Source organism: Mastacembelus armatus, chromosome 4 (genome assembly GCF_900324485.2).
Source record: "Mastacembelus armatus chromosome 4, fMasArm1.2, whole genome shotgun sequence".
NCBI lineage: Eukaryota > Metazoa > Chordata > Actinopteri > Synbranchiformes > Mastacembelidae > Mastacembelus > Mastacembelus armatus.
Window position 1 is genome coordinate 2,881,620 of NC_046636.1, and position 23,154 is coordinate 2,904,773.

Consider the following 23,154-nt stretch of genomic DNA (forward strand, 5'->3'; position numbering starts at 1 on the left):
TCGTAGCAGACATCAACATAAAGAAGACATTAACATCAACATTGTGTAAGAGGAGAGCAACGGCTACTTTTTAACAATTACCATTAACCGGTGAAACAACCAAGTTGTGTAAATATCTCTGTAGTCTCATCCAGTAGGTGAGAATATTGCTCCAAATGACACCTTCACCAAATTCCAAGGTCAAAATGAGACCCACTTACACATGTTTATAGCAATTCCAGGCACCCAGTAACAAACGACACACCTGCTGTATGTGGCCAGTGAGCAGGATTTAATTCGGGGGAATGCATCAGCTCTGTTTCCAAGTGAAGGGCACCTCCATTCAAATATCCACTTAAAAAGAAAATAGCAGGCAGCCACAAGAGTGAAAAAAATGTTTGCAAAGTTCACAACCAATAAAAAAAAAAAAAGTTTAAAAAAACAGTTAAGTGGGTTTTCCACTTCTCTACCTGACAACACTTCATCTCACGGTTTATAATGCCATTAGGTAAAGCAGGAGGGGTGTGTGAGAAAGATGACAGATACAGAGAGAAGCAGCAGCAGAACGGGCTCGTAAGTGTGTTTTATCCCCTGACCTGAGCAGTGTAAAACACACAGAGCTGCTGCTCCACTGTTGCTGTGGTGAGCGAGGACCGTACACAGGCATGTATGGAGAACGGACACGTTTGCCAAGGCCTTAATAAACGAGGACTGGCCGAGTTCCCATTTGGTGCTTGGCCACATGAACTGTACGTATAATTCACAGAAAATGCTCCTACTATAAAGATAATTCTCTTATAGTATATTTCAATGATGGATGAAACCACTTTTCAGATAGTAAATAGTTATGTTCAAAATTTTCACATCTGTATCTTTGGATTACTCCACAGATGATTTCCATTATTTAAAAACATAATACATCTAAGCCAGAAAATACACTAATAGAGTGCATTTGAATAACTATCAATATATTAGCTGTGGTGAATAAGAAGATGATACAACTGTGTGCTGATCAAATCCCTTTAAACCACGAAGTGATGAAAAGAGCACCTCATTATCTATGCTCACATAGCGTGCAACTGATAAAAATGAGTGTGCCGAAGTCTTTTTAATGCAGGACCTCTCTGCTAAGAAGCATATTTAATAATCCAGTTGGATTAATTGGACAGATGCACAGCTTCTATATCTCATTAATGTCAATCAAACTGAGACAGGTTAACTCCAAGTGCCACTAATTAAAAAGAAGATATGTGAGACAATAGCCAAAATAAACAACACCGAGGCTGCCACTCTCATTAATGATGGTCATTTTATCATGATTATCAACTTTCTACTTAATTTACTTCTTTCCCCTCTTGCTCATCACTCCTATGACCTACTGCTCATATATTAAAAACTTGCCAGTAAAGGTTGTCATTGTTAAATTCAAGACAACGTCATGACAAGGGAGTGAAGGGAAATATGCTGAGGTGGTTCATAAATGAACAGAGCCACTGCTGTGTGAGTGCAAATACTCTGTGTGTACTTTCCAGAGTACAAAGCAAATACTGGATAAGATCCCAAGACAAAAGCACTAACAACCATACAATTACTTCCCTGAGTCATGCAGCTTACATGTCACTGCTTCAACACAGTCATTACTGCTTGCTCAAATGATAATGTGATACTGTATTGATCCCTGCAGGGAGATTTTCGCAAGATCAATGAATTAAGTTGCCATTTGCTTACACCCAATCATATGAAATTAAGTTACTAAGAGTTATCAGTGTTTTGTTACACAATTTTATTCTTGTCGTGGTGAAAAAGCCTCTGTGTGGTGCTGTATTAGTGTCTCATAACACTAACTACAGAAACATTTACTCAATTGACTGATCAGCTGATTTTCATAAAGTATATAGAGACAATTTATTTCAGAAATGGTTCAATTCAAACAGTCTTTGCACGAAAAAGTGCCCCGATTAATAAAATCAGTCGACCGATGTGCTTCATTTTTTTGACATTTAGAGTCAAAACAAGTAAGAAATGAATCAAGAAAATACTCAACAGATTAATTAATTAATAATGAAAATAACAGTTAGGAACAACTCCATTTTGATATAAATTTAAATGAAAGAATGAAAGAATTTAATCCAACAACACTTCTTGGAACACTGCTGTCCATGTGGCATGTGGGTGAGATTAGGCCCCGGGGGTAGATAAGCATATATTCCTAGAGCCATAATTCTGCAAGAGATGTCAGGGACATATGGCGATCCCAGGAGTGCCCCACAACATAATGCCATTTACCACAGTACAGATCACAGCTTCCACCCACCCAGAAAGAAACTGTCTTCAGACACATTGTTCATGTTGTCACTTCCCAGTGACAAACTGCTGATATTGTCCTGCAGATCTGTCATGACAGCTATTAAAACAGTCCTGTTCCACACTGTTCAGCCTGGACCCTTTAGGGCTGCACAAAGTATTTCTGTTTCTCTACTTTTCTTATTACAGCATCACTGCTGTGCTCGTTCAGTCTCCTCAGAAACATCTAATCTTCCCATCCCATGCTGCTCAATCTTCTTACAGTCAGTTAACTCATCAAGTGCTTAATGAGGAATTAATCCCTTTAATTCACTGGGAAGGTCCCCTCTCCTTATAAGATCAGATCAATTCACCTCCAAGTTATTTATCAATCAAAAATGCAATATATTTTACAATTTTAAAAAGCAGGTTTTTCTATATTCTAAAATTTTAAAGCTCACATAAAAACACCAAATAATACTAAGCAATACTAAGTTGCAGCCCTAAACAGAAAAAGAAAAAAAATCACTAGTAAACAAAACATTTTAAGTAATTACTTTCCTGTTGGCAGGGGAGTTTGGCTAAGTGAAGCATAGATTGTTTTTCCATTTCGATAAAGTTTGTCTCCCCAGTCATATTCTGGGAACAGTTATTAATCACACGGGAGCACCGTGCACAACACAATGTGTGTGTGTACGTGTGTCCGTGGGTGAACACAGAGTATGAGAGCACCAAAACTCCCATCAGATCCTGTAGTGCTGCACATATTGCTCCACTGTAGGTGTCTACATCCTGCTTTGCCATGTCATTAGTTTGTTATCAGCTACAGGTGGCTTGCACACACACAATAAACAATGACATCATATATCAACCGGTTCCCTGGTAACTGGCTTGGCACTGACTGACTCTGCTGAAAGACGGGCTGATAGGAATCTTGGTGAAAAACAGACACTGCAAAAAGGAACACTTTGCAAAATTGTCTTTAAGAAAATCAACAAGTCATCAAAAGTTACATGAAAGCAAAAACTACAAACTAGATTATGTTCATTGTCCCTGAAACACTAGTAAGCAAAGACTGTGTTTGATGCATCCAAAATCAATGTCAGGGTTGATTTATTTTAAAGTGAAGAAGTATTGAACCTTTTGGCTAAATGAACAAACATCTTTTCTGAATTCAATAGTTTATAACCACTTCTTGTAGAGAAAGAACAGAGGCACCGAGGTGTGGAGAGGCTTTTAAGCCCTAATGATTTATAGATCGAATAAAAACCTGTGAATGGAAAAACTGTCATGTTTTTCTCTGCGTGTGTAATACAGCCTATATTGTTTTGACGTACCTGTATATTCCAGTTCAATCAACAGATAGAGTACAGGTCTCTGATCTGTGCCTTTGCCTTTGTCAGCAAATATTTCCCCAGCACATTCTGCAAACACTTCACAGTAAAACCACCCAGCAGGTAAGAGCATAAAATATTATTTCTCTTGACCAAAGCCTCTGTCATGTTGCTTTATTCAGACTATAACACAGATTCCAGGAAAGTCTGATAACTGCATGAAGCACAGTGACAACGCAGTAGAGTAGCCGCAGTGCTAAAGCCACAAAAACAATTTTGTTTAACCACTTACAGTGAAAACTGAAGACGATTCAACTTGTGAAAGGTAATGGGGAACATTGCATTTTTTTTGTTTAACTTATTGCCAAAAATAAGAGCTGATGGCAGCCTCAACCTGGTGAAATTAAAGCTGGTTTCTGCTTTCGAGGTTTCATGAGGTTTATCAGCAACTAATCTGCTTGTCTAATAGGTTCATTTGCCAAAACAGGTTAGTACACACCACTAAGGCGCTGTTTTTTTATTTTTCTTCTTATACCAACATTCAGTATAGACTGATTTGGCTTACTTATTATCCAAGTAAAACAGACGCCTTCAGAGTTTCCCCAGTGGTCCCATGCTTTTCAGTGCGACCTTCCTTCCAAGTGAGATACCTGTGGTTTCCCTCTATTGTGTTGTCAAGCCAGTGTCAAACCATTTTCACACTAGAGGAGCCAAACCAAAGCCTGTTTTCCTGCCAAGAACAGCTGCTATAGCAGCACTCTGGGAGGTCCACTTTATAGGGTCACTTCTCTGAAAAGGGCAACAAGAACATTTTGCACCTCTTGCTCAACTGTGCGTGCACACATGTATCTGAGAGTGGGTGCCCAGCTGAAATTACCTGCAACACATAAATACCTGCAGATACAGACTGTGCTCTGCTCTGCTCTGCCCACCTGCTGCCACGGCTAATTTATGGTTAAATAATGAAAATTAGCTGCTATTTACATAAAACAACAGGACGGGAGAATTGTGCATGGATTTCTTTCTCTCAAATCCCTTTAACACTGTAAATAAAATGTGTAAATGGTGTACGTAGACTGGACAAAATAATTAAGCATATAGTTCATCACTGTGATCCTCAGATACCTCAACACCACCGAAACAACATATATTAGTTTGCTAACCCAACTGCTACCAAGCTGGCAGACACAATGATTAAGATTAACTCTACTTTCTGGAGCTGAACAGAATCTGTAAATCTTCAGTTTACACAACAGAAAGAGGAGGAGAGGGGGGAGAGATCACACTCCAGTGCATTGCTTCAAAGAAAACTTCACAACAGTGATGTGGCAGAACAAGCCCCCTGCCAGGCAGCACATTTCAACTCCAAGATGTTTTCATTACTAGCATTCACACCACCTATGTCTGATACCCTCGCTCACCTGTTCCGCATCGTTTCATGTCTCATTTTGGTAATTTGTCAGATCATTCCCTGAGGCTTTGGTGAAAACAGGCAGTTCCACCATCTTTGGTGGGTTTAGCAAACAGTAGGATATAATTTCATAATTCAACTGGGAAAACTCCTCTCAGGGTTAGTGAGGAAAAAAAAAAATCACCAAAGTAGAAATTGTACTTTTACAATCATAGTGCTCTCTGATATTCGGCATTAGAAATAAAACCAAACCACAAGCACTTTAATGTTTCAACTCACGTAATTTGTCTGGCTTATAACGTTATAGCCACAGCCTTTCATACAAATCCTCTAAAATAGAGTGACTCATTTTAAAAAGTCCATTCTTTCCTGACATAACAAATATGCCGAACATACCCAGGGACCCCAGTTAATTTTTTTAAACACACTCGTCTTGTATCCCACCATATATTCCCAGTAAATGATAGGCGAGTATATGAAAAGGCGCAATATTGTAAATGGAGTTTCGTTAATTCTCAACTCACCCGTATTCTTCTCATCGCGGCCACGATCTCCACTCGGCTGCTCGGCCGCGCCACATCGAGGCTGCCAATGTACTGTTGTCAGGAAGGTAAAACACGACAGGTACAGCACATTAATAAACTCCACTAATGACATTCACTTCATTTTTGTCCACTTAACACAACAACAAACTCTGCGCCAACTTCTCCCAGCCATGTTAGCTAACACCTTACTTTCCTAGCTAACCGAAACTCGGGATTAACTTTGATTCTTTTTTTTTCCCCAAAAAAAAGTGGCCTAATGTTTTTCGCCTGGTTTGTCTAGTTTTGTGTAAAACCTGTACAGTAAGTCGAGTGTTTAAAGGTTTAAAAACAGGCTGGATAACTAAGACAGACTCCGTGCAGCGCCTTATCACTGAATGAAGGTGTTACGACCACATATTTGCACTTTGCTAGCTAATAGTTTCACCTTTGCCTCGAAGTTGATCCCATGCTGGAAAGCTTCCTCGTTGTGCAGCGGGATCCTCAGGTCGTGTCCATCATCCACGAGGTTGTATTTGGTTTTTCCAGGCATTTTTCCCCCAAGTACGCACTCCTCCACACCGACACAGATGAACGGGAACCAAACTGGGTCGCTTTAATCCAAGAAAGTCCGCGTCGGATCAGTGCATGTTCTCCATCGCAGCGACCCGTCCCGGCTCCCTCACCGCCGTCAGCAGCGGCCAAGTGGCGGCAGGTCCTTCAGCAGCGCCCCGGTGAACTGCGTCCCGGTTAACGTTTACCGGGACGGCTTTAACGACACATGCAGGACCGCGGGAACAGCGACACGCGGGGGGCAGATGTGTTTTCCTGACTTTTCCTGCGGGGAGTGTGGAAGTTGGTCGGGTACTGCCTCCTGTCCTGCTCGGAAGGAGGGCGTGATTGGAGGAGTCCGGGGATGCCACCTGTTTTCATTGGAACACAGACGCACCGTGGCTCTCCGGAGGAGGGGCTCAAAGTCTGGTACCTGCCCCCTCCCTACCCCGCTACCCTCCTGCCTCCACACACATTTCTGCAGCTATCTGTGTGAGGACGGCCTTTCCCTGTCCCCTTACCCCAAACCTTATCCTAAATACTTTCCCAAACCCAAATCTGACCTAAACCCAGAGCCAAGCCTTAGACCCCCGAAACCTCCCTCACTCAGAAAATGAGGACCAGCCAAAATGCTCTCACCCCCATGGGTTAAAACCTCAAAATGGTCCTCACAGTGTTCATCTATGATGGAAATAACCTGAACATCAACCACGCAAACTCAAAAGTGATAAAGTCTGTTATATATTATATTATACTATAAACTTGTATTTAACTAAAAATGCAATTAATTATGTTAAATAGTCATCAAAGATACAGGAGTAGCCCAGGAAGTCAATTCTCTCATCTGCCCTGTTAATATGGATTTATAGATAGGACTAATCATGTACAGTGACCACAAACCTGAATAGAATCAAAAGGGCAAGGCTACCAACTAGTGGCCATATCTGCTAGCATGCATGATATATCAGAAAATATAAAAATGTATGAAATTGTATGGAGTTCTCTTTTGTCTAGGATACACATATTCTCAGCATATTATCTATCTATCTATCTATCTATCTATCTATCTATCTATCTATCTATCTATCTATCTATCTATCTATCTATCTATCTAATCACTAACTGCTCATAACATATACTGTGGACACAAGTAGACAAAGTTTTCTGACAGCAGAAATATTGTGCCTTAAGTGTCTGAATTTACTGTTTCCCTTTAGTGTTGTTAGTGGACAGGCTGGTTTAATAATTTAAGAGACCTAGAAACACATATGTGAAGCTTCAATTGGCTCCTTTAAGGATCACGTGCAGTTCTTAAACTTATATGAAACACTGAAGTGTTTTTTATGTGAAACCCATGGACTTGTGCTCTTTCTGGTCAAGCCCCTGGAACAAAAGCGTCTCCAGTGGAAGAGACCTTCCATAAAGCACAGTGATACATGGTCAGTAGACACAGCAGAGCCGTGTTCATCTTTAATGCAGTTGTCATGTTGTATAATGCACAGACCATCTGTGTCACCCTGGGAGTAAAGATGCGGCGCTCCCCTCACGGTGGACCCAGGCGCGGAGGGAAGGGGAAGTGGGGCAGCAGTAATTCATATTCTCACCATCTCTCTGGAAACCTAAAGAGAATGGCTGCTAATGGTGTCCTGGGGGCTGTTAGCATGATGGTGATGCATATGACTTACTCTGGACGCTATAGGTTCAAAACTGCCATCAGGTTTGCAAATTTCCACACATATCATTCAGCCCTTTATCCTGACAATCATCTTGATTTACCGCATACAGTCAAATGAAAACACAAATATCATCATCATTCATCGGAACAAATTCCTGCATTTGCAGCTGTGTTCATCTGTGAACACTGCGTAGGTGACAGGTAGAAACTATGTTAGGCAATCTTCAGGCTTTAAGTGACTAGGCCTCAGGTTTTCAACCACATATTGACACTGAGACCCACAAAGCACTTTGCATTATGTATCACGTATTTGGAAGAACATTGCCACAATAAACTGCTGCTGAATGCAAGCAGTGCCCCTCTCTGGGACTTCACGTGCTCTTAAGGCTCTTTAAAAAGGATAAAGAGCAACTTAATCCCTGCCAGGTCCTCCAGTACATGTTGATCTGTTGATCAGGGCTTTGGCTTTTAACGCGCTCTCTAGACAAAGTGGCTTTTGGAGATCAGTGCACAAAAAAACAGCATGGTTCCACGTAGAAGACAACATGTACAGTTTTCACAGCCATATAGCACAAAATGGATGCAGTACTGTAGTCTATAATAAAAACAGTTTGTGGTGGGCTGTGCTATACTGTAGGCTTAACATTTAGTTTAGTCCTGTCCGACCTGTGTCTTATGCCCGGTGCATGCTGGGATAGGCTTCAGCCTCTCATGAGAATGAACAGAAAAAAAGGTGTAGAAATTGAATAGATGGCTGCATTTTTAAAGATGACCCTTTCATGCGTCTGAACATAATCCCAAATTTCATAACGACGTCAGCAAACCCTCAAGTTTGGTCTGGAAGCACTAAAACATATTTTTCTACTTTCTATTTCTATTTGTATGTGATTTTACCATACGTTCAAGGACTGGAACACAAGCCATTTAAGATCCTAAAGTTTTAGTTTCCCCATAATCAGCTGAGATTTACGGTTGCTATGACAAAGAACTCAAGCATTTTGAAGGAGTTACTGTGGTGCATTTCGTCTATATTCGTCCTGTGGAACAATTTTTATATTTGTTTGCTCGTCCCCGTTTGTGTGGTTCTCATGCACACACACACAATGACACATGAGCAGCGTGATACACATTCATACCCAGATGTTCACACTGTTCCACATGACAAGGCTCGTAGCAATGAATGAGAAGAAGATACAAACCAAAGTAATAATTTTTGTAAACAAAACAGGCTTTAAACATCAGTTTTGGAGACGTTTTATGAGGAAAGAAATTATATCAACCTGTGTGTTAGGCCTTCAGGATCCACACTGTGTTTTGGTGGGAAACAGTGACTCACTGGGAGCCTGGAAATTATAATGAAAAATGAAGGAAAGGAAGTGGTAACATACTCCAGTTTATTTTGGGTTAGCTGAGACCTGAGCTCTGGTCTAGGTCCAGAGTGAGTTTCTTTTCCTATACAGCTGTTAGTGATGACGCAAAATGATGATAATCAGGAAGTGTCTGAAATTTCAATGTACTTCTCTCTGTTGAGTCAAGCAGTGGGTGTACATTTAATGGGGAGTAGTGAATGAGTGAGTGAGGGAGTGCCTCAGGGCATTTGTTGTCACGGTGGACCAACTTGACTGGCCACGTTAAGCTGATGATTTTCACATCCAAAAATGGATCTTTTCAAAAACGCTTTCTTAAGCAGATTAATCCAGACACATCAGCCTCGTGTCAGTGTGAGAAAGAGTTTCGGTTTTCTTTTGGTGCGTCCGTTCAGCGTGAGGTCAGTGTGTCAGCAGGGGCCCTAATCCCTCCGGCGTCTATCTCAGCCACAAGCAACAGCAAGCACACACTCACTAATGACTGCATGTGTACCAGTCTGCGCAAACATATGCACACAAACGCACAGACAACACACCAAGCCTTACACATCTTGAGGGCCTTTTAAACTGAATTAATAATGACGGATTTGAAAGAATGTGGGACAGACAAGATCTGCTTTTCCTAGGAGAATTTCAGTGAAGAAGACAAGAAGAGAAGCAGTGGAACAAATGATGACAACAATTCATTTATAAAGTTGCCTGAAGCTGTATTACAACATAGACTATGAACAAAACAGAGAGAGTGTCTGCAGCTCACACTCAGGGGTAGATTAGCACAGATATAATCTTGCTCTGATACACTAGCAAAGACTTGTAGAGGCAGAAAAATCCATTATCTTCGCACATACAGGTTTATACAACCCAGACTTAATTAAGTAATGTGCCTGGACTTCAGTTAAATGACTCTTAGTTGTGTTTGTAATGTAATTAACAGTAACAGTTAGATGGCTCAGCCTTAGATGGTTGGAGAAGAGAATCCTTTTATAGAGATCTCTGGTTAGATTAGGCTTGTAATGACTGCAGAGGGTTCGGTTATAACTTTCTCAAGTCTCAAAGCACCTACCAACAACACAACAACCTCCACACTGTCACACAGGGCGGCAAGAATGTAAATGGAAAAACCAAATGTTGTGGTAGATTTAAATAAAAACCTCACATGTGGCATGAAAGGAAAGGTTTTTCTGACACTACATTGTCCAAACTGATAACATAATCCTATTGCATATGCTGGAGACAGACATCTGAATGGGCTTCAGTTGTGGAAAACAGAAGTAAGGGTGACACCATGTGGACACAACATGAAGTGCAGAAAACCCAGCGTAGAGATAATTCACACAAGAAAGAAATATTTAGGAAAAATATGGATCTGCACGATTAGATATCGTAGTTGTGGTGTGAATGACTGCAAATAAGATTACTGAAGTAGGCTGACTTATGTGGGTAAGGAGCCTGTACAGTTTCCACAAACAGCAAGTAATGATGAGGGAAACGACACCATGTTGATTACATTTCCATATTATTTAAATGAGCTCAGTTTCACATGAGAGTCTCTTTCATGACTGACATGTCCTGTTGTGTGTACAAATTCAATAATGCATATCTATATATCATCACATATAGAATATCATATATGCTAGTTGTCAAAGTACAAATTTGACCAAAATAATAAAAGTGCATTAGCATAATATCTGCAGAAATCCAGCAAACTCATTCGGTTAATTAACTGATCTTGCGTTGTTGTGACTATATTCGTAGTTTCCTCCTGATGCCAAAGTCAGACTGCGACATTAATATATGTTTTTAAAGTTGTAGTTGAGTTGAAGGGATTTTTTAAAAATCTGCCGTGACCCGGATTCGAACCGGGGTTGCTGCGGCCACAACGCAGAGTACTAACCACTATACGATCACGGCGAGCTATCTGTGGGACAGTTTCAACACCGAGGACAGATGATCCGGAAGACTACGTAGTCTCTGAGGACGACTTAACCTTTTTCAGTTGATTTATTCATACTTCTGTTTTCCAGTTGGCGCTGCTGTTTCTTCGTGTTTATTCTCTCTTCTCTTATTTGCTGAATTTCTATCTACCTGCACGACTTCCATTTCTCTACAGCTGCTGTTCTACAACCGAAAGCAGAGGAGATTCAATCTTTTAAGACTCCAATACTGTAATTTATCCTGAACTGTTGTTTGTTTGCCAAGTTCAATTCAAAGAGACGTGTTACCGTAACTATTCGTATAGACACGCTGCTTAGCTTTCGGCTCCACGGTCATTTCAATAAATAGAACTTATTTGTGTAATATTATGTAGTTGTTTGTACATTATACAACATAGTGCAACGAGTAAGAACCAGGGGTTGTTTTCGAAATAACCAAAAAGACCAGCTGGATTTCATAGTTGTGTACCTGCTTGTACGTCTGCAACAATGGAAATACCTTTACGTGCCTTCCTCCATGTGCAGCGCTGCTTTGCTCCCCCCTCCCGGCGATGATGCAAGCAAAGTTCCGCTGTCCTACAAGTTCCCACCGCCAGGATAATGATTTTACCTTTTCAGTACCAGAAATATTTAGAGCTGATCAGCCACAGTTAATGTTTGACTGATTCATATCTGATTCTTCTAAATGCTTTAAAATATTTAGGCTAAAATATTCTCCAAGAGTCTGTTTAAAGCATGAAGACTTAAACTCTACTCTATAAACAACAAATAGAAAGATAATATTCCAGTTAGGGCTGTTTGGCCATTATTGGAATTTCATTTGGGGGTTAATCTTGCTGAATAGGAGAATGTGAGTGTTTGTCTCTGTGTCTGCCCTGTGTTACGCTGGTAATTTGTCCAGTGTATACCCCACCTATGACAACTGGGACTGGCTCCAGCCCCCACTGACCCTAGTTGTGCCAGGATAAGCGGTAGGCTGGATAGTGTATGGATGGACGGATGGGTGAACGGAAAATGCGAGTGTCACACTTTGAATCTCAGGAGTTGATTCTGAAGTGAAGTCTGTTTCCCTGTAAATACGAATTGCCCCTGATCTTAATCTGAATCAAACTTTCACTCTGATCATAATTTTATTGACACACACAGTTCCTGCTTCAAGCGTACCCAAGGATGTGCAGACAACTGGATTGATACTGAATAAAACTTAAAAATGTGATGCATTTGATCATATTTATGTTTTCTATGACATTTAAACAGACATATAGATTCAGGGGGGATCTTTGCTTTCTCCCCCTTTCAAGTCAGAGTTTGAAAACCTCCTAGTAGTCAACTTCTAATTTAAGGCAGAAAACTTTAATTTTTAAAATGTCCCCCTTCCTGGGAAGAGATCTTTCAGTTTCCAGTTATGTAAATCCTTGATTATTTATGAATATTACTGTTAACGTAATACCCCCCACATATTTTATGCTTAGGTTTAGATTTGTCTTTTTAAAGTAATTAACATACAGAAAAGGTTTAGCTTGGGTCATTCAGGAAGTATCAGCCAGGGGGTCCTGCCTGTCGTGTTCGAATTTCATCTAAGCCCAGGGTGTCTCTGAGCGGGCCGGGGCAAGACTTGGCTGATGGGGCTGATCTGGGAGAGGCAGGCTGATCCACCACAGTCCCAAGGGAGCCCCTTGGCCTTGTGATGATGACACCTGAGGTGGGTGAGTGCACGTGCTCATGGGGATGCAGGTGTGTGTGGTTGTAATGCTGCTGCTGCTCAGTGTGACCAGCGTGTGCCTTTGCATGGGCCTGCTCCTCCACAGTGGAAGCCTACAGAGAAAGAGAGATTCAGATATGAAAATGTCAGGGAGATAATTAATAAATCAGTAGATGAGTTTAAGTTGTTGCTGGTGCAGCTGAGGCAGATACCTGAGGCTCAAAGATCTCACACTTCACCTCTACAGGTTTCAGGGTCTGCACTGAGCTGGTCTTTCCATCAGGGTTTCGGATTATAAACTGGTCCTCATGGGCCATATGTGAGCCCAGACAGAAGCCTCTATGCTAAGAGGAAAGAAAGTTAAATTAGTCGAGTCTGCATTTGCTCAGCAACCAAGATAAATTAGCTAATGTGGCCTTAGGTTCAAATAGAATTACAAACTTAATATCCTATACATATATATTAGGTACTTGTTTTAATGGAAATAAAAACCTAACAGCCAAAGTATTATTGCAGTTTCACATCCAACATTCAGTTGTCTGCCGATAGCAAATTCTTCTGCTTTAAACTGTAGAAATGAAAGTGATTAACACGTTTGAGTATGTTACTCACAGCAAACTGACAGTCCATAGGTGGACAGCTGCTCAGTTCACAGGCATCTGTTTTCTTTGGACACACCGTCTCTACTATGGTGAACTCCACAAAGTAGGCCGGAACAAAAACCCACTGATGAAGCAAAAAAAAAAAAAAAGACAAGATGTATACACACATACTATCGATGTGAAGATGTAGGATACACATGTGAACACCTTAAAAGATTAAGCCTTATGAATGAATTACACTGGAAAGGCCAGTTTTCTCAGCTGGTATATTGCTATTCAGTATTTCTTCATTTGCTCTCTTTATGAATATGATTAATTAGTTGATTTTATTTTCACCTGCGAACTGGCTCTTGTAATGTTCTCCAGAGTAAAGTAGTTGTTCAGGCGGCTCTCTTCGTTGAACCTCTGCAGTGAGAGACTGACTGTCTCCTTGATGATGGGATCATTCAGATTTTCAGCTGTGGGACAATCTGGGCACACTCTCACCACTGAAGTCGCAGGAACTGGACACAAGAGCAGGGTTGAAGGTCAGGAACTTTGTCTCTTAAAATAAAGCATCTGAGCCATCTTCTGCACCCCTCTCCTCTTTCTAAAAGCCCAGATATGCTTTCGTTTATTTAGTGTAATTGTGGAAAAACATTTAAAGCTAAAACAGATTGTATTTTGTCAGTAACAGATGGTTTTCATTTTCAACCACAACTCTGCATAATAATGACCTGATTATTGGCAATAGTAAAGTGCCAACAAAATGGACTTACAGCATTTTCAATCTCCAAGACCTTGTAAATATGTGATCTGTCATTAAATTCATGAAAAACAAAAATCCAGACGGGTCAAATTGACTCCATTGATTTACCTTTTCGAAGTGCACAGGAATAGTTTTGAAGTTTGACTTGAGTGTCGATGTAGGCAGATATCTCACACTCCCCATACACCTGAAGAACAAAAACAGACACACTTGCACATGTGAACAGACTGATTACCAGGTCAACAAACATCTCAGGCCTTCCTTTGACTGGAAATTGATTGCATGTGGAATGGAACTTTAATATGTGAAAATCAGTTAACATTTTTTCAAAAACATAAGTAAAGCACAATTTTGGCATTAATCTAACAATATTTAATAGAATCAAATGTAAACAACAGCAGCAGCTCTCAATGTGTTGATTTTGAAGAGGGAAGATGCAACCCCAGGTGGTACCCACTGGAATGTCACCAATATTTCTGACTTCACATTGTTTCCATGGTTTCCTGCTGGTAATGTGGCATTTGGTCTCCATAACATCAATGGTCAGTTTGTACAGTGATCCATTTTTCTCCTGCATACACACAGACACACACACACTTTTGTTTGTTCCATGTTCAATTAATGATTTTATTTCTAAAGAAGGCTCCTGATCCCATTTTCTGCAAATCCTGCTTCCTTTCTCAAAGTGCAGGATGGAGCAGGAAGCTGCTCAGGTGTTTGTGCATGCACGTGTGAATGTTCACCTTTTCAGGAGTGTGAGAGAGGTCATACAGTCTGTTGAGGCTCAGGATGTATCCATTTGCCCGATCCTGGTTGATCTGCTCCAGGGCCTCTTCTGCAAACCTCACTGCCTCAGTGCTGTCGCATCCTGGAGGGTCTGATCTGGCTCTTCCCCACTGCTGCAGCAAAGCCAAACATAGGACCAGCGGGTACACATTCATCCTTGGACACCCACACAGAGTGGGCCCCCCCCTCCCAAAAAAAAAAAAAAAAAAAAATTACAGAAATGAATTTGTTAAAAATTAATTTGTTAAATATGTCCTGGTTAGATAATCTAATGTTTAGACTACTGCAGACATGGGTCTGTAAATCTTCCTTTGCAAGGTAATCCTTGTTTTTCCAGTCAGGGCTGTGGTCCATACATGCACATGTGAGATTAATGCTGGACTTTTCCCTTTTCCAAAGGATTAGCAAACAGCTGTTATCTGCTGCTCTTTAGGTCAGTGGCTGTCTCAAACAGCAGGGTCATAGTGCACCGTGCACACACTTACCAACAATGCTAACCATGAATATTGCTAAATGTGTCTGTGGAGATACTCATTCATCCAGGTGAAATTATATAGAGGATGAGTCATGGCAACTGGACTTCTAGTTTTTAGCTCAAAACGTTTGACTACTCATCCAAGTAGCTTCCTCAGTCTTACAGAAAGCTGCTATGGGAACTAATTTATCTTTCAGGTTGGCTTCACTTCATCCCTAGTCCCATAGGCTCATTAGGTGAGCTATGTTAATCAGGTGAGAGTCATTAGACCCACAGCCCTGAGTTAGTTTCCCTTCACACCTGGTCTGAATAGACTCGTTAGGTGAACAAAAGAATTGAGCTCAGGTGAGGGTTTGTTAGGATCTAATGGTGGACTCATGTGACCCCTCTGATCCTGCAGAGTGTGTCCTCCCTGGAAAACATGTGATGTGTTCCTTGGTTTCCTGGGAACAGATAAAAGGGCAGCCTGGTAGATTGAAGACAGGTTATGTCTGAGCCCTCCAGGCCTGTTCAGGGTTTTTCCACTTGAACATAAATCGCTTCTCTGTCTCCTCTCTCGAACCACTTCTCTGTCCAAAATATGTACATCACTGTCTTCAAATGAGTGTCCTGTTTCCTTTAAATGGAGGTGCAGTCTGTTTTATCTGTGCGTCAGAATGGAGATAATATCTGTTTGCTGAATGTATAAAGCTTGTGTGACAAATAAATGTCCATAGAGATCACGGGGCATAATTTAACTTGTACTGAAGGAAGTTAAGGATTTCAACCTGATGTTATGATGTTGTGTTTGGATCTTAGCAGGAGTTTAAAAATATAATATATTACACACAGATTGTCTTAATATGATTGTAGGGTACATTAAAGTACTGTAACCAGATTTTGTTGAAACATGCAAATGTTAAATTCAAGATATCCAAGAAATTGTGAATTTCACCACTAGATGGTGCTGCCAGCACATAAATTAGCACTCACTGTGAGTTTGTGCATTCACAGGGGGGCTGAGGCTTTGTGATTCAGAGAGTGACTTTTTTATTTTCAGATAACTAACCTAGAGGATTCTGTGGCATGTTCAGGTTTGTGCTCTGGATCACACATCTCAGAAGCAGGAGATAAAGGGGATAATGGGGAAGCTCAGACTGGAAACATTTGCTTTGAATTCATTTAAATAAGAGAGAAAAACAAACCAATTGTATTAAACACATTATTTAAATTATGCACTGTAAATAATGTATTTAAAAACTAACGTGAGATTATTTGGTGCCTTTGATTTTAGTGAATTTCAGTTTCAGCAAACTGATACAACAGCAGCTTTTCTGATAATGTGTTGCTTATAAAATCCATGTAACCTACAGCTTTTCTAATGATGAGCGTGATAGTAGTGAGATCTGTGAACTGTTGTGAGGGTTGAGCACAGCTACGCTGAATTAACACAAAATTGCTCTTGATCAATACAATAAATGCTGGGTTTGTGGTATCCATTATTTTGTGCAGCCAACCACACACACACACACACACACACACACACACACACACACACACACACACACACACACACACACACACACACACACACACACACACACACACACACACACACACACGCACACAAACCACAAACAGTAATTGCACAGTCACTCAATACAACGATCTATATTGTTGAACATGGTTCCTCCATGTGAATGTGAGCATATTGTGGTCTGTTTTTATATTTTCTCATCTCTGATGATTGCAAAAAGGAAATAGCCAGTTTAGTTGTTTTATTCTTTCTTTATTTATTTATCACCAGTTTTGCAACAATAGAAAAATCAGGTTGATGTTGTTAGCGTGGTGTTTTCAACCACTCATCTTTTATTTTGTGGTTAAAGTAAAGAGACACAGCAGAGATTAAGCTATGGGCTATTTTTGCTCAAATATGACCCAGAACAGCAGCCAAGGTGTGTTACGTTGCCTGTGAATTTGTTAAATGCAAATGTGTCAACTGTTTTTCTTTTCTTCACAGCACTTCAGTCCGTGTCTTTGAATTTTTAATATATTCTCAGTTTCTACTTGAGCTCCACAGGCCACCTCATGCAGCTGACTTGAACAAGGGGTCCTCAGTGAAGAGTTTCTCCACCAGGGTTGTCCCTTCGCCTAGTGGGGGACACTGAGCTGAGACTGTAGTGGGGAAGGGCTTGATGGTGGGTTCTTCACTTCCAGGGAACCGGCGGTTATCCCCAACGAGCAGAGTAACTCGAACCTTAGGGCTATCGGTGGGGCCATCAGGGGAGGCAGGCAGGGTCGTGACCTGGTCAGGACCCTGACTGCATGCCATCCTGCATGCCTGCATCAGCATCATCATGCCTTCTGGATTGTCATCGGCTGTAGTCTTGTGGACGTGATCGTGGTGATGGTGGTGATGCTCGTGCTCGTGGAGGTGAGCGTGCTTGTGGTCGTGGTCCAGAGCGAGCTCGTGGTCGTGTTCATGGGTGTGCACGCCGTCAGCATGCTTGTAGTCATGGTGTTGGTTTGGTGAGTCACCGGTGTGATTATGTGCTTTGGCATGATGAGCGTGCACGTGATCATGAGTGTGGCTCTTAGTGTGGTTGTGCACGTGGTCATGTGAGCGTGTTTGGTCGGCAGCGTGTGCGTGGTCATGGCCGTGTGTGTGACTGTCATTGTGGCTGTGATCAGTCTCTCCGCCCAGTAGGTGGAGCTTCTTCTCCCTGTCAGCAGCCTGAGAACACGAAGGTAGAAGTCACTGATGATCCAATGTGATTTAAACTGTGTTGTAACCTCCATTACAACCAACTTTAACTACATGAGAACAATACAGAGCTCAAGTTACATAAAGTTGTGAAGGCAAATTCAAGTTTATGCTTTTTGGAGGTTTGACCATCTTCTCTGTGTGATAATATTCCAAAATGACTGCAGAGGTTTTTGCTTTAAACAAGGCAAAATATTTTAATTCAAGTGAATTCATTTAAAAACAGTAAATACAGAAATGTGACTGTTCTATTATGGCTCAGGGAGACTTACCTCAGGCTCATAGATTTCACAGTCCACGTTGACCGTACCCTCACCAGTAGGAGAGCGGTAGAGTGACGCTTTACAGAAGCCCTTATGCTGAGGGGAGAAGAAGGGAGTTTAAGGATGGTTTCAAAGTAATCCTCTGCTATAATAAACTTCAGCATTTAACACCTAAAATAATCTCCTGCTTCCTGACACTTAATAGGAGAAACACTAATTTTCTGTGCCAGTACAGGCCAAATACAGTTAGCTTTGAATAATACAGACTCAGCTCTCAGAACCAGTAGATGTAATGCAGTGAATTTTGAACTGACTGACCACAGCATTAAATAGTATGAAGAGCTGTTATGTCCTTTTTTTTATCCAAGGCAGGAAAGAATCATTTGTCATGACTCACAGCGAATTCGCACTTCATGATAGGGCACTTATCAGTCGTCACATCTACTTTGCTCTTAGCACAGATCGTCTCCTGGATGGTATATTCTGCATGGTAATACATGTCTAGAGCCATCTGCACACACACACACACACACACACACACACACACACACACGCACACACACACAGAAAGAAAGAGTAAGAATAGGCTTAACAAAGAGATCTTTGCACATGAGTTAGTCATGTTGACAGTAAAGGAGTTTAAGAACTTATAACTAATAAAAACCATTGCATATTAAATATGAGCAGCTGTTATACTGAGCTTCAGGAGCATCCATCCTCTCCCTCATCAGAACCTGTGGTAGCAAATGTTTAGTGAAGATCTGTGATAGCAAACAGACTGTCTGCACTTCCTGCGTGACAATGGGGTGTTGGTGTTTTGGACGTGGAAAACTTACTCCTGCGGTAGCACGAGTGACATTGAGCAGAGTAAAATAATTGGCCAGCCCATTCTCCTTGTTAAACTTCTCCAACGAGAGAGAAACAGTCTCCTTAATGTTATCATTGTCCTTGGAGATTAAAGATGAACAGTCGGGACACAACTCAGACACTCGAGTTGCAGGAACTGGGCAGAGAGAAAAGTGGATTTGAATATGTGCATATCACAAGAGTACAAGCTCTATTTTATTTCAGCATACTTTATTTCTTAGGAATGGTATTTTAAATTAAAAATCAGAGAAATCTGTGCCAATCTATGTCAAACAAGTCTAGATGAGCTGAAAGGATGTAAAGGTGGCAGAATTTTTTAGAGCACATTTTTTTTTGGGATAAATTATATAATTTAAATTCAAAAGATTGTTGTTTAGGTTGTTGTTTTTGTTTTTATCACTGATATATATGTTTTACCTGGTCTGAAAACACAGTTGAATTTGTAGAGACGCACCACTCTCTGTACCTTGCTGATATAGATAATGGTTTTACACTGTCCATATACCTGCAAAGAGAAAACATACTACTACTAAGAACCATGTTGACTATTTCCATGTTTAGCACAAATACAAACAAAAGTTTGACTTTAAATATTTATATTTCTGTGTTACTGTCTTATGATGTTTATCCCTGAATTTTGGAAAAGCATCATGTTCAGGCAGAACACACATACACACATCAGAACACAAATCTGAGATGGAGCTGCAAGCAAATGAAACTGCACAGAGATGAAAAGACATAGTACTGCAAAGAAAACATGAAATTCAAGAGTAATAGAATGATAATGGTAGTATTATAGTATTTTTATTGAGCAAAAGACTGCAGCAGGTTACATCATGCAGTTGCTTTTGAGTGTTTGAGTGTCAGGTTTTCTGATGCTTCTTCCAATGTCAGGACCCTGTGTATGTAGTTTCACTCTACCCCTGATGACTACACCCCTGGTACACGTACGAATGTGTTGTTTGTGTAAACTGTGTGTATATGTAAAAGGGTGTATGTATATTTTCTAACCGGCGTGTCATGAGTTGGTCGGGCCTCGCAGTCCTTCCAGTCCTTTTTGCTGAGAACACTGCAGTTGGTCTCCACAACATCTAGGGTCAGGTAGAAAACCTCACCAGCATCTCCCTGTGACACACACATACACAACAACACAACAATGGCACTGGGGGACAACATGGGGGAAAGTCTGGACCAGTGGGCGTGATTCTAAAATGACTGAAAAAGTTTTTATGGTCAGTTACTAATCGATCTCTTAATCTTTCACACAATCTTAACTAATCTGTCTGCACTGTGCAGGTGACACACAGTTCAAAACATCCTTGCCTCAAATATCTAGTGTCTCATCAGCTAATAAATGAGTTTCAAACCTAAAACCTAAATCACCTTTATCCATCTTTCTTTAATCATCTCTTGTAACTGCATCATGTCTCATCTTTTCTATACAGATTCTGGCTTTGTTGTGTCTTCAGGCTTACATACAGTAGCTCTTGCTAAAACTGCAAACGCTTCACTTTTCCTTATTGTGTCAGTTCATTCAAACACCACAGACACTCCACAATGAAATATCACTAAAGGCATGTGGATATCAGAAGATTTTATGGTCCCATTATTGTACAAAAATCCTGGGTTATTTAAACCTGAATGTATAAAAGCTGGATTGTCCATTGATAATTTTGGCCTTCATACCTGTTGTTGATTAATAAGCTTTCACTTATCAGCTTAATGGTAGACTGCCCAATATATGGAAACAAACATGGGACATCAGGCAAGACAGGATTTCAACATTTCTTCTTTGACCCACTTATCTGATATGTAAATGAAAACAAGCTCCAGCAGCTGATCATTTGTAGAGTCATCGTCTGATTCAAGTTTAACCTACCAATGTTTCACAGTCATGCACTTACATTTGAACAGATTAATTTAATTTAATTCATTCATGAATAATTAATCAGTAATTTGCTTAAACTGGGGACATGAATCCAAGTGAAGTGATTTGCCACATTCAGATTGTGCTGCAAACTGGAAGAATAAGTTGAAAATAAAACTGAAATATTTTCTTTCAGCTTTACATACGTTACATTTAATTCTTTATCCAGTTAAATAATTTAACACTGATGCGGTTAGTGAGTCAAAGGTCTAAACATAGCTGACAAAATAGAGAAAGGGAACTCCTACAGTAAATAGTCTTAGTCTACTCCACAGGAAAAACAATAGTGCATTTAACAAATTGAATACATGTAAATGAGTTGTATTTTAGTTCGTGTCATGCTGCTGCTCAGTGAAATGACTCACATGTTTTTCAATGTGCACGTTGGACAGGCGGAGCAGGCTGAAGATGTAGTCATGCTGCTGGGCCTGGTTGATCTTGGTGAGTGCCAGTTTTGCAGCACCCAATGCTGACACGTCCTCACAGGACCCTTCCTCCATGTTGCCCCCTTCTACTGGCGCACTGTGTATGTGCACACACCCTAACGCCAACAACAGCGACAACAGCACACAGTGCTTCATGGTGTAGGCCTGGAACGTCTCTGCCTCTGTGTCAAACACACACTTACACAAACACACACCAGCTGGTGGAGAGATGCCCAGACTGGGATAGGATGACCCTTTATATCCTGCTACTGTTAGCACACCCTCTCTCTCTCTCTCTCTCTCTCTCTCTCTCTCTGACACACACACTTACAAAATCACAGTCCTACCATGTAATCTCAGGTAAATATAACCACTGACCCCCACCTTTTCCTCAAACACACAGTCAGATCTAGGAATGCTGCATCTTTTGATCTATCTTTTACCCAGTCAGTTACTGTACAAACTTACACAATGGAGTTTATCATCTGGGAGATAATCAGCCCTGCAACTCATCCATGATCAATAGGAACAGGGCTGAAAGTCTCTTGATCCACTCATGGTCCTGAATTTAGTTCAGTCTAGGACGGAGGAGAACACACGTTCAGGAGACCAACAGTGATAAGATGCACACAGTAGTGAAAGAATCATCAAACTGAGTATTTAGTCCATGCAAACATACATTTGACTGATCTAAGCAGCATCAGATCACCACTGTGATCAATGAACAAGCTGGCACCTTCAGGACAAATATGCTTTGATTATATCACAGTGAAGCTGAGTGTGATGTAGCTGTAGAGGCTTTGAATTAAAATCAGAGACTACATGCATACACTGTAGGTGCACTGAAACTCCTCAGTCCAATGTAAAATGTCCTTTTCTCTACAAAATACTACAGGGCCTAAACCACAAAATGAAAAAGTTGACACTACTCATGGGTTTGTGCAAAAATACATCAGTGGTTACAGCTTGTGTCTCATTTCAGCCTTAAATTTTAAATTAGTATTTGACCACAATTCAGCCTCAACCCTAATTGGTTATTTTCAGTTCAGTGCTTTAGTTCCAATATTGACAAAATAAAAATTGTATCACTGAATGGTGACGTTGGTTTGCAGAATATTGATCATCTGTTTTGCAAATGAGCAGCTCTGAGCAACATTTTCCTTCTGTCACTACAAGACACAAACTGAGGGACATTATGCTTCAGCACATTCATGAACTTTGACCTGAAATCACTTCTTAAGTTTTTTGGTCTTCACTTATCAAGAACTGTATTCAGAGAGACCGTCACTGCAGGGCCTGCATGTATTACAGTGATAATGAAATGTTGAACTTTGTCATAACAAAATAAACAATCCATGGAATCGCCAGGCTAAAAATCATTACTTGTGCAGCTGCTGTGTTCAAACTTTGAACAGATTCCCTTTCGTAACCATTGCTGGGACCTGACTAATCATACATAAAATGAATGAAGCACTTTAAGGATGCTTTAATAGACAGCAAAGTGCAGATCTTCTTGTGGGGCTGACAGGGTCACAATGGAGGTAACAAATGTGTCATAAC

The 23,154-nt window shown here is 40.7% G+C and overlaps 3 protein-coding genes and 1 non-coding gene across 4 annotated transcripts in view; all 4 read right to left on the reverse strand.

Moving 5' to 3' along the window:
• Window positions 1–6,459, reverse strand: part of LOC113139965 (carboxyl-terminal PDZ ligand of neuronal nitric oxide synthase protein-like) — a 132,128-nt gene extending 125,669 nt beyond the window's left edge. The window contains exons 1-2 of the mRNA XM_026323622.2: window positions 5,977–6,459; window positions 5,532–5,603 (exon numbers count right to left, since the gene is read on the reverse strand). Of these exons, the coding sequence (XP_026179407.1) occupies window positions 5,532–5,603; window positions 5,977–6,081 (177 nt within the window). The 5' untranslated portion in view covers window positions 6,082–6,459. The remainder of the gene's footprint in view (window positions 1–5,531; window positions 5,604–5,976) is intronic.
• Window positions 6,460–10,961: 4,502 nt separating this feature from the next.
• On the reverse strand, window positions 10,962–11,033 carry trnah-gug (transfer RNA histidin (anticodon GUG)). The gene has a single exon. It is a non-coding gene; the product is annotated as a tRNA-His (tRNA).
• Window positions 11,034–12,595: 1,562 nt separating this feature from the next.
• Window positions 12,596–15,049, reverse strand: LOC113139613 (fetuin-B). Its single transcript, XM_026322910.1, has 7 exons — window positions 14,852–15,049; window positions 14,566–14,679; window positions 14,217–14,295; window positions 13,697–13,863; window positions 13,371–13,484; window positions 12,971–13,102; window positions 12,596–12,871 (listed from the first exon to the last, which is right to left on the reverse strand). Exons 1-7 carry the CDS (start codon window positions 15,047–15,049, stop codon window positions 12,596–12,598), a joined length of 1,080 nt encoding a protein of 359 aa, XP_026178695.1.
• A 2,071-nt stretch (window positions 15,050–17,120) lies between these two features.
• fetub (fetuin B) lies at window positions 17,121–21,848 on the reverse strand. Its single transcript, XM_026323489.2, has 7 exons — window positions 21,535–21,848; window positions 20,254–20,367; window positions 19,660–19,747; window positions 19,212–19,378; window positions 18,773–18,886; window positions 18,385–18,471; window positions 17,121–18,082 (listed from the first exon to the last, which is right to left on the reverse strand). The coding sequence occupies exons 1-7, from the start codon at window positions 21,748–21,750 to the stop codon at window positions 17,435–17,437; spliced, it is 1,434 nt and encodes a 477-aa protein (XP_026179274.1). The 5' UTR covers window positions 21,751–21,848; the 3' UTR covers window positions 17,121–17,434.
• Between the last annotated feature and the right edge of the window lie 1,306 nt (window positions 21,849–23,154).